The sequence below is a fragment of the Planococcus citri genome, chromosome 2 (genome assembly GCF_950023065.1).
Source record: "Planococcus citri chromosome 2, ihPlaCitr1.1, whole genome shotgun sequence".
In the NCBI taxonomy this organism is placed as follows: domain Eukaryota; kingdom Metazoa; phylum Arthropoda; class Insecta; order Hemiptera; family Pseudococcidae; genus Planococcus; species Planococcus citri.
This window is the reverse complement of record NC_088678.1, coordinates 62,465,186-62,476,952: the sequence shown is the minus strand read 5'-3', so window position 1 is coordinate 62,476,952 and position 11,767 is coordinate 62,465,186. Positions and strand designations below refer to the sequence as shown.

Below are 11,767 nucleotides of genomic sequence, written 5' to 3'. Positions count from 1 at the left end.
TCATCTCTTATTTAATTTTAAAAACCTGTAATTTTATTCGAAGAAATTCGTATTTTTTCTCATATCAGTTGGCAAATTTTCAATTGACACCCCCCCCCCCCCCCAACCTGCATAAGAATGACACGAAACACTGATCTTTTTACATACATTTCTACATTTCTTTGGTTGATTCATCGTTGATATTTAAAAAGCCCAGGTAATACATAACTGCGATCAATTTTTTAATTCATTTACTTATTCGATACTCTTGTACACAGAACAATAAAAGTTGAAATTAAGAAACTATGTATTTTAGATAAAAAGGGAAAACAAAAAAAGGGGAAATAAAAAAGAAAATAATAATTTTATATCTTATGCGATCTACGCCGCGAATACTTACAAATATAAAATATTACAAATATTTATACAAATTAACGCATCATATACGAGCATCGCTCAAATATATACGAGTCGATCATTCGAAATTAGCGCTGAACATATTTAATGCGTCGAATGATGTGGACGCATTTTCATCCAACATTTGCATAACCATCATGTCAGAAAGCTCATGAGGGGGAGGTCCACTGGGATTCGTTGAAACGGTCACAGGATGACTGGCAGGGCTGTTTGCGTTACCAGCCGATTCTGTCGTCTGACCTTGCCAACCCCATAAACCTGTAAAGATGTGAAATATGGTGGGGGAGGGGGGTAATATTAGTACTATAAAATACAAAAATGACCGCAAGATACGAAGCAGTACAGACAGAGAATACGAACCAGGATTAGCCGGAGCGCCACCGCTGTGATAGGCGGCTGCGGGATTTTGCCTAATGCCAGCATTCAACTGGGTATAAGTTGGCCCGTTTGGTGACCGAGATGGACTGAGCTGATTGTATTGATAACCTTCGGTTACTGGCTGTTGCTGTTGGAAAAATATTACATTAGAGAAGTTCAATAACGTAAGTCAAACTTACAAAAAGTTCCCAAGAAAGGGCGAATTACCCAAAAATTGTTCAGAAGTCTAACTCAAAATCAGCAGTGCAGAAAATACAAATTTCGATTTCAATTTCCATTTTCAAAAATTTTAACAAAATTTTTTTTCAAATCCAAAAAGTATCATACACACGTGTTTAACAAATCTTACCAAAATTCGAAAACTTTGAAAAAAATCCCAAAATTGTACTAAATAGTCATCTAAAATTCGTTCTAGATCATGGATTAGTAACAAGATTTTATTGACCATTTCGGCATAAAACAAAATTTTTTGGTTAACTAGTCGAAAAATGATATTTGCCTACAATATTTTGTCAAAAAATTAGAACTTGCTGACCATTTTAACAAAAAGCAGGAGTTTTGAAAATTTTGGCTAAAAGCAGAAGTTTTTTTAAAAAAATAATTTATTCATTTTGGCAAAAAAACTAAATTTTTACAATGATTTGGCAAAAAAACAGGACTTTTTAGGGTAATTTTGGCAAAAGCCAGAATTTTTGTCAATTTTGGCAAAAGGATTTCTTGAACAATTTGACAAAAAGCAGGAGCTTTTTTATGGCAATTTTTATAACAGTTGAGAGTTTTTTATAATTTTGACAAAACAGGAGCTTCTTTACAGTTTCGACAAAAACGTGTTTTTTTTGACAATTTAGGCAAAAAGAAAACCTTGCAGATAATTTTGAAAAAAAAAACATAACAAGGACTTCTTCTTGGAATTTTTTTTTTTGGGGGGGTTTGACTTTTTTAATAACATCAAAAAAAAGGTCTTTTTCCACAATTTTGGCAAAAAAAAACAGGAATTTTTTGGCAATTTTGTTAAAAGTTTGGATTTTTTAATAATTTTTTTTTTAAAAAAGAAACTTCTGTTCTGTACAATTTTGGCTAAAATGAGACATTTTTGACAATTATTCTGGCGATGAGATTTTTCGAACAGTTTAGCAAACAACCGGTGTTTTTTTTGACAATTTTTACAATCGTCCAAAGTTAGGATTTTTTATAATTTTGACAAAAAAAGAAACTTTTTTACAATTTTGACACAAACGAGATTTTTCGACAATTTAGGCAAAAACAGAACTTTGCAGAAAATTCTGGCAAAAAACAAAACGAAGGCTTCTTAGGATAATTTTGGCAAAAGCAGAAATTTTCGAAATTTTGGCTACTAAAAAAGTTTTTTGTTAATTTTTGCAATAAAATATTAGGAAATTTTTAATAACGCCAAAAAAAAGGTATTTTTCGACAATTTTGGTAAAAAACTGGATTTTTTCGGCAATTTTGACAAAAGTTGGCGTTTTTAATAATTTTTTTCAAAAATGAAACTTCTGTGCTATTTTAGCAAAAAACTGACTTTTTTGTCAATTATTCTGGCGATACGATTTTTTGAACATTTTGGCAAAAAACTGGTGATTTTTTGACAATTTTTACAAAAATGTTGAAATTTGTTGATAATTTTGGCAAAAATAGAAATTTTTGAAATTTGTTCATTTTTACAAAAAATACCTACTTATTAGGACTTTTTTGATAACGTCAGAAGAATATGTACTTTTTGACAATTATGACAAAAAACAGAAAAAAAAAACATTGTTTATTTGACGATTTTGACAAAAGCTAGGATTTTTTTTTTATAATTTTGACAAAAACGAGACTTTTTTATAATTTTGGCAGAATCAGGAAAAACGTGTATTTTTTATGTTTTTGAAAGTACTTGTAAAAAGACACATTTTGGAGAAAAAAGTTTTTGTGCCCAACCCTTCAATTCGGAGCTGTGGCGGTTCAAAGTTTTCTTTTGTTAATTTTACCCCCACTACTATAATGTGTTGAAAGACCCATGCTTCCCCTACACATTCCCCATGGTACCAGAATTTTATCCCCACTACTCATGGATATTGATTTTCCCCCGAAAAAACACGATTTTTTGGCTATACTGTTCATTGGAGGAGGGGGGGGGGGTTGAGGGGCGGAAATTCCGCTCGAAAATTTTTTTGGAGGTACCTAACAATGATCCATCATAATTTTCCAAATCTGGGAACAGGGCTATTTCACCTATTTTACCCAGGAATACCCTTTGGATTTTGGAAATAGCCTTCTAATAGAATTACCTGCCGCAAGGTCCAAGCTGGTTGAGCGGGCGCTGGACTAGTTTTATTGATTCTATTTATGTTACTAGGAGGTTGCTGTTGTTGTTGTGGTTGATGACTCGGTGAATTATAACTAATTGGAGACGGATTAGGATCGTAATTATACACGTTGTGAGTGCTGTTAGGCCGTTGATTGCTCGCTATAAAACAAGTACGATTTTTAAGTACTAGCCGAAATCAACTTACAAAGAAACTGTTCGTCAGCAATGATCGCTTATCAATTCATGCAAAATCAAGTACTTGGCTACAATCGCTCTTACCAATCATATGTTGAGGTGCCGGACTAATTAAATGCGACGAATAGACGTCTCTCCTGGTTCCACTAGGGATACTGTAATCAATACCAGGCTGTTGGCTTTGGTAAGCAACTTGACTGACGCTTTCGCTGTTGTCTGTTGTGGAATGCATACCCCTACGATAAAATTCACACAATTTATTATTTACTCTACTATTCTTTAAAAAATTTCAAATCAAAATTAACGCGTTAGAATTAATTATTACTTGGTGGTTACGATATTTGTACAAACGATGTATTCGATATCTTCGGTGTATGGATTAAGAAAAGCGAATGCGCTCGTTCTCAAACAAACCCATTCGCGATTTTTGGCACGAAACCGGTACAAGACCGAGACCACCTGTCCTTTCATTTTCAATACTAGAAAATAAAAATAAAGAATTAAACAAGTTGATTTTAATTATTTCTCAAAATACAAAATGAAATCATTCGTACCTTCTTCGAAACTTTCTTTCATATGAGGTTGATCCTCCGGATGAAAGAAATCGAAACACGATTTGCCCAATAGTTCGGAAGGTGAGTAGCCCAATAGTTGTAAAACTCTTTGATCAACAAAGGTGAACTTTCCATCCATCGAATGTCTCGATATAAATTCTACATCGTTGAAATTTAATTCGTGTTACTGATAGTTACTAAAATCAGGTATAGTATCGAAATATTAGGCAATAATATTCACTTTACCTGAATTACTATTTGAACCTGAGAGATCAGAAATATTTGGCGTAGAAGTAACTTGTAAACGTCCGATAGCAATCAGACAACAATGCGCGGAATCTTCTTCCATGATCCTTTCCATTTGTACACCTATATATTTTAATATAAACAGATATAAACCATAGATTAATATCAGATTGTGAAAATTAAATTTTTCAAAATAACATTACGACAACTATTGAATAAAAATGAACGACAGTGCTTGAATTTTTTAGAATCACTATCAAATTTGGTCAGAAATGATTTTTTCTTGGAGATTTCATCGAGATTGGATCGTATCAATTGTTGAATTTAAATTTTCAACTCGAACATTGAAACGAATTATAAAAAAATAAATAAAATGATACAAACCCGTTAAAGGGTTATCAAACTGACCAGAGGGAGGCCAGCTTTTAATGTAACCGGTACAATGAACAACTGCGAAATTTTGTCCATCTCGCGAAGGTCCCAGACTGTTTCGTTGTCTCGAGCGATTCAAATGGCCAGCTGCCATCGAATCGGGGCTCAGATTGCCAATTTTCATTCGACAGATGAATCCTCTTCGAGATCCCATACAGAAACGCATCGAAGCTGTAAATAATCAATTCACGATACAATCGTAGGAATTATTTTGTATTTTTAATAAAATATTCGCCATTATTATTGGCGATCTATACTTACATTGGTGTCCTTCTTTTTTCACTGTGCCAGTTTTCAGATCCAATATTCTACCAGTGTTTTGAGGTTCTTGGGTAGAAAGCTGTTCCCTTACTTTTTCTATATCCTCGGGATGTAAATGATCGAAAATAATCGAACCGAACCAGTCGTTCTGTTTAGATGATTATTACATTTTAGAAACTAAACATACATCACGAAGAGGGGGAATAAAATGGAAACAATTTTCTTTTTTTAACAACCTGAGTATGATTTAGAACTGGACCAATGGAATCGGATACGTATATTATGCGTCCGGAATCGCAAGTTACCACGAATAAAAATCCGTCCGCAGCTTCTAAAATTAAATGCTTCAACTCTTGATCTGTCAAAAATGACGGCTTATAAGATCCATCGTTATTTGTATTTCCTGTGCCTGAAACGAAAATAATATTTGTTTCGTTTGTTAAAATTTCTGTTCACGCGAAATGCGAATTAAATAAAATTGAAAATTACAGAAAGGGCATTTTTTTGGAGAAGCATTTTTTAGCTCCCAATGGATGAAAAAGGCCCAAAATCATGCCATTTAAAAACGACCTTGCGTACACGTTCGATGAAATTACATACCTCTGAGAGCTTTCATATGAGCAACTGCCATCCGGAGTATGGTTAATTTATCGGGTTTTCGAGCCAAGGCACTGCACGTAGGCACCATATCCGACAGCTCCGTAATGTAGGCAGTCATCTTGTTGCGGCGCCTTCTCTCTATTTCGCAATGATTCTCCCTACAGTTGGGTCAAACAAGCACAAACGGCAAGATATACATAAATGCTTAAACAATTTCACCTTACATTACTCATCAATAATTATTGTTACAAATACCATCCACAAAATACCACATTGATGCCGCTGCCGTCATCGCGTCGCTGCTGCAGTTGCTATTCGTTAAAATAAAAAAGAGAAGATAATATTGCCTTTTATCGTTACTTATATATGGGAACAATGATGTTGAAGGGTTTTTGGGTTGTAGAAATGAACATCATCAACCCTTCCGCGTTAGGATGCTTCAGTTTTGTCGTAACAATAATGTGAAAGTGAAACAAATGCGTAATACCACGCATATCACCCACTGAATATACCATAGTACTATGCCTAACTCTCTGTATTTGAAAATTTCGAGTACATGCTTGTACTACAATCTTCAATACTACGAGTATGAACAAGAGAGCACTTCATTTTTGAGTCTATACTCTTCAATTTGTTATAGATGCTCACCTGGCAAACCGTTCTTTATCTTGCAAATTGTCATCTTCCATTCTTGAGAATTTACTTTGCTCCTCTTCATCTGATCTGAAATACGAAAATTAAAATGTTCGTTAGTTTTTCAAGTAATATCAACGATGAATAGTCTGTTCCGTTTTAGTTTCATACGTAATTTAACATCGTGAGAAAGGTTTAAGTCGGTCCTTGGAACTACGTAACTTTTTTGGAAGGGAATGGAAAGGGAGGGGAAGGGAGAGGGAGAAGAATGCAATTACCTGAAGTACATACATAGTACACGAGTCATTCTAACGAGTACAACTTTTCAATTTTTCTGGGAGAGCAAAAAAGGAATAAAAACAAACCACAAAATTAGAGCTGTCCATTCTTATGAAGAAAATCGAATTATGAACTTGCCAAGAAAAATCTTTTTTTTTCAAAAATAAGCAATAATCTGATTTCGAATATGAATTATGATTTTTTTTCGAATTATGACCACCTAACCACCAAAGGGTGGTTCTTATTTTCAAAATTGGAATTTCCACCACTCCCGACTCCCAACCTCCAAAGGGGTGACCTCCGATGAGAAAAGAATTCCCTATTTTTTATTATTTTCCATTTTCGAAAAACTCGGGCTGCGGTGGTGGGCCCCTTAATTTTCAAAAATTTTATAAAATACAAATTCACTATTTCATGTAGAAAATCCTAAAATTAGTTTTGAATAATTTTTTTTTTTTTTTTTTTTTTTAGAAAAATGATTATTAGCGCAAGTTGAATTTTTAAAAAATTTGTGCAAGAAAAATAATGAGCAGATTAAATCTGGTTTATTTAAAATCCAGAAACTTCTGGGAACGGATTTTGGATTTTACTTATCATTCAGAGCCGTAGCGAATGCTTCCTTATTGGAGGAGGAGGGGGCAGAGGACCAGAAATTCCCAACTCAGAACCACGAACTGCCCAACATGCCCCTTATGTTGACTAAAAAAGTTCTCAGGTTGATTTGGGGGGAAAGGGGAAATTACCGATTTCGTAGAATAAACCGGTGAATTTTTAAAGTGAAATAGGTAAACGATAAAAATGCAATGTTTTAGGGTTAAAAATTTTCACTTTTTCCACTTTTAAAGATTCTCATTTTTTTTTCACATTTTCGGAAGCTTTAATAATGTTTTTTTTTTTTTTAGAAATTTCAATTTTCAAAAAAAAAAATAATAAACAGGCTTGATTGATGTAAGGACTAAAACCTTTGAAAATTTGTATTTTGAGGTGTGAAAAAACAATGTTTAAGACAATGTTTTTCAAGCGAGAAGTTTTTTTGGGGAAGGCTTTAAAATTTTAGAATTTGAATAACTTTATTCAAGAAATTTCTGAGGCAAAAGCTTCCAAAAATTTGTGTTAAGAGAAGAAAATTTTTATAAGAGGAGTTCATTGGTTTTAATATTTTTCATGGGTATTTTGGAAAGTTCAAAGAAAAAGAAAACGAAAATTTTATTTATGAATTGAAATGAATTACCTACCTATCTTACAAGGGAACCTCTTGAGGTGTCACTCTCCGATTTGAATGGGACCGCGATTTTTGGAAAGAGCATAGTCTAAAACCCCAAAAACCAAATTTTCAGCTGCCAAAGTTCATTTTTCAAATTTTTGGCGAATTTTTGAAAATTCAAGATTGATTGTTTTTGGCGATTTATGCTTTTTTTTAAAAAGTACGTACATCAATAAAAATGGTCAAAATAAGTCCCAAAACTCATATTAATTACCCAAATCCAAATTTCACCATTTCCAGCCATTCTGGAGCCTCCAGCGCGATTTTCAATTTCTCCAGAATTTTGAATTTGCTCCAGCAGGCGCGAATACGCAGTTGGACAGCTAAAAATCGAGTTGTGTATTAAACTCGACCTGTTTAACGAGTTTATCTACATTTGAGCCGATTTTAGGAGTGACAACTCAAGAGTTGTTTTTTGACCAGCTTTTTTCAAAATTAAGAAATCCAAAAAATCAAAAGATGACCGATTGTGAGGAAATTTTTGAAATTTGCGCGAATCGCTGTATATCTTCAAGAACTAGCCCCCGGAGCGCAAATTCTACCAATTTCCAGCCGTTTTGGAGTGAGAGTGACACCTCAAAAAACCACTCTTGAGGTGTCACTCTCAAAATCGGCTCAAATGTGGATAAACTAGTTAAACAGATCAAGTGTAATACACAACTCGATTTTTAGATGCCTATCTTCATATTCACGCCTTCTGGAGCAAATTCAAAATTCTGGAGAAATTGAAAAATCGCCCTGGAGGCTCCGGAATGGCTGGAAATTGTGAAATTCGGATTTGGGGGGTTAGTTTTGGACAAAATACAGCGATTCGCGTGAAGTTCAAAAATTCCCACGCAAATTGGAAACTTGATTTTTTGGATTTTTTAATTTTGAAAAAAGCTGGTCAAAAAGCCACTTTTGAGGTGTCACTCTCAAAATCGGCTCAAATGAAGTTAAACTCGTTAAACATGTGGAGTGTAATATACAACTCGATTTTTAGCTGCCCAACTTCATATTCACGCCTTCTGGAGCAAATTCAAAATTCTGGAGAAATTGAAAATCCGCTGGAGGCTCCAGAATGGTTTGAAATGGTGAAATTTGGATTTGAGTAATTAATATTAGTTTTGGGACTTATTTTGACAATTTTTACTGATCAATTACGTACTTTTAAAAAAAGCATAAATCGCAAAAAACAGTCAATTTTGAATTTTCAAAAATTCGTCAAAAATCGAAAAATGAACTTGGGCATCTGAAAATTTGGTTTCGGGGGTTTTAGACTAGGCTCTTTTGAAAAATCGCGGTCCCGTTCAAATCGGAGTGTGACACCTCAAGACGTTCCCGTATTAGGGTGGCCCTTATTTTCGAAGTTGGGATTTTCCTCCCTCCCAACCTCCGAAGTGGTAACCCCGGGTGAGAAAATAATTCCCTATTTTTCCCCCATTTTCAAAAAACTCGGGCTGCGGTGGGGCCTCTTAATTTTCAAAAATTTTATAAAATACAAATTCACTGTAAAATTTTAACATTTAAAATTCTGTTATCCCTAAAAAGTCTCTTTTGAGTAAAATAAACTCTCGAAACGATTTCAGCCCCCTTCATTGAAAACCAAGCTGACCCCCCCCCCCCAAATAGCTGAAATTTGATGTAAAATACGAATTAATATTCCCGTGAGAGTTCATTTTACTTAAAAGAGACTTCTTAAAAGTATTGGAACTTGAAATTCTTGAATTTTAAACATTTTGCTTTGAAGTTGGATTTATTCAAATTTTTGAAAATTGACAGGCTCATTGCAATTTGCAGCCCGAGTTTTTCAAAAATGGAAAAAATAAAAAATAGGGAATTATTTTCTCATCAGAGGTCACAACTTTGAGAGCTGGGAGCAGAAGGGATTTATTTTTTGTCATGTACATTAAGGACCACTCTAACTTACATTAACGATAATTAAATTTTCAAAAATAAAATTATTCAAAAAAACATAGTTATAGCGTCAATTCTGCCCCCTCTTCCTCACCCTTCATGGTAAATCACATGATTATTTATTTGTAAGCAAACCTTTTTCATCCCCTTCACCCAAATTTGCTTCATTAATTTCCCTCCCTTATCAATAAAAAATAGATCTACCTTGAACCTTGACATGAATTTTTAAATCCGCTTCATCACATCTTAAGCCATTTTTTAAATAAGAAATAATTTATTGTATTTTATTATCAAATTAGCTGCAGGATCAACATCTCGTAATAAGGGAAATGGAGGGGGGGGAGGAGAGTCACAAGTCTCAACTATAATTAATTGGAAATAAACAGTATGCATTTTAATTCAAGCAGTTATCCAAATTTACACAAAATGACAAATATGTCAGACTTTTTAGTGTAAAATACAAATTTCAGCTATTCTAGGGGCCAATTTGGTTTTCTACGGAGGGAGCTAATATCGTCATGTCATGAGAGTTCATTTTACTCAGAAAAGATTTTTTAGAAGTGTTAAAACTTGAAATTTTTGAGTTTTGAAAATTTTTCTTTGAAGTTGAATTTTTTCAAATTTTTTGAAATTGAGAGGCCCACCGCAGCTCGAGTTTTTCAAAAATGGAAGCAAAAAAAATTGGGAATTATTTTCTCACCAGAGGTCACCACTTTGAGGGCTGGGAGCAGAATAAATCGCAATTTTTTGTCATGTATGTAGTAGCTGGACCACCCCACCCCTGCATTCTCTAGGTCACAAAAAATTAATTTTTTCGATTGAGAATTTATAAAAAATTACAATTCAAACCAAACGCAGCACACTGTGTTATTGCTCGTCATTTTCTATACAATAGGCCAAACTTATTTTCGCAATTAGACTGGCTAAAAGTAATCATCATTCGGAAAAGGTGCACATTTTGAGAATTTATACTAGAGAGTACTTGATGGGGAAAAATAATGTTCAGGGAACTGAGCTTTCATTACATACTGTCACAATTATTTCATCTCTTTAATTCCGATGAAAAGGTCGATTCGAAATAATATGATTCAACGATCATTCCAAAATTCCATGTACCTAAATCCGGATAGAAAAATCTCTCACTATCAACGAAATTTTTAGATGGAATTCTGGAAACCAGTCGAGTTATTAACAATTACACCATCGATATGTCTGCAAGAATTTGATATTATTCTACTAATCTAGCTATTCCAAATCAATACATGAAATCCAACTTACGCTATAGAACCAGTTCTTCGCTTTTGAAGCACCACTTTGCTGCCGTCGGTAGCTACAACAAACAAATAAAAATTAATTAATCAAATCTTTCATCTGTATCATTTCTACGCTAATTCATCACAAGCTGAATGAGAATAATGAATAAAATGTGATATCGTAGTAACACAGCAACTGTAATGTAAATGTAGGTTAAATTAGTATTTCGAGTAAAAAATAGGTGTTTCTTTTACACTATCAGTGCATTTTCGTACACAGCACAAAGATTAATACGATCTAGTTAGCTTTCTTACCAACGATATGTAGCGAGTACGTATAAATTTTAGATTATTAAACGTAATTATTCGTATAGTAATTTTTATATCTTAGGTTTATAGATTCAAACAATGGAGCTAGTACCTGATATAGAATGAGTGATTGCGGACATCAGATTATAATAAAGTACATATCGACAAGTCGAATTCAACTAGTTCAAGTACCAGGCGAACACTTCGGTTTAGACGATTGATTATCAAATTCTTATGATTATTTTAATCAAATAAACAACACAACAGAGATGAGGTATTCCTCAATTGAACAGAAACAGACATGGCGATTGGCGAATTCTAGTGTTTACACAGGGAGAGAAAAAAGCTGAGATGAAGATATAAAGCTTTCAACTTGCTATTTTTACAATCACAGAATCACACTTTGAAAGTTCGAAACACCAGAAACACATACAGTAGTCAAATTCACAAGTGTTTGAGAACACTCGTTCAAATGGAATAGTTTTCAATGATGGGAATGTCGAACGGAACGAATGATTCAGAATGAACGAACAGCTTTAGCCAATCACGTACGGCGTACGGCGATGCTAGCGCGCTCTGTGGAACGTGGTTGCTTAAAACTAAAAGTTGAAAATCAAATTTATATTTTTATTTTATTGAAAAATACTATGAAATGAAAGTTTAACCTTGCTCAAAACTGCTCAAAAGCTCGCTAGAGATGATCAATAAAATGTCCTTATCAATTTTTCTCATAAACACAATGTTTTTGTCACTTTTTTTC

At 33.8% G+C, this 11,767-nt stretch overlaps 1 protein-coding gene across 4 annotated transcripts; it reads right to left on the bottom strand.

Moving 5' to 3' along the window:
• Positions 1-268: 268 nt before the first annotated feature.
• On the bottom strand, positions 269-11,352 carry LOC135836958 (aryl hydrocarbon receptor nuclear translocator homolog). Of its 4 annotated transcripts, none has more exons than XM_065352052.1 (14): positions 11,120-11,352; positions 10,724-10,775; positions 6,023-6,096; positions 5,374-5,535; positions 5,010-5,182; positions 4,774-4,921; positions 4,465-4,683; positions 4,081-4,203; positions 3,835-3,993; positions 3,606-3,759; positions 3,365-3,519; positions 3,066-3,244; positions 757-901; positions 269-654 (listed from the first exon to the last, which is right to left on the bottom strand). In XM_065352052.1, exons 1-14 carry the CDS (start codon positions 11,145-11,147, stop codon positions 455-457), a joined length of 1,971 nt encoding a protein of 656 aa, XP_065208124.1. In that variant the 5' UTR covers positions 11,148-11,352; the 3' UTR covers positions 269-454. The 4 variants fall into 4 exon arrangements, with proteins under 4 accessions (XP_065208124.1, XP_065208126.1, XP_065208125.1 ...); XM_065352054.1 differs by having other exon boundaries at positions 4,489-4,683; positions 11,120-11,351; XM_065352053.1 differs by having other exon boundaries at positions 3,365-3,516; positions 11,120-11,350.
• Positions 11,353-11,767: the final 415 nt, after the last annotated feature.

Excerpts from the sequence above, each read along its gene's own strand:
- LOC135836958 (XM_065352052.1), bottom strand. The coding sequence starts at position 11,147 with ATGTCCGCAATCACTCATTCTATATCAG. Across the intron at positions 4,684-4,773 it reads GAAAAAAGAAGGACACCAAT|CTTCGATGCGTTTCTGTATG; the intron begins GTAAGTATAGAT and ends GATTATTTACAG. Across the intron at positions 3,245-3,364 it reads GGCACCTCAACATATGATTG|CGAGCAATCAACGGCCTAAC; the intron begins GTAAGAGCGATT and ends CTTGTTTTATAG.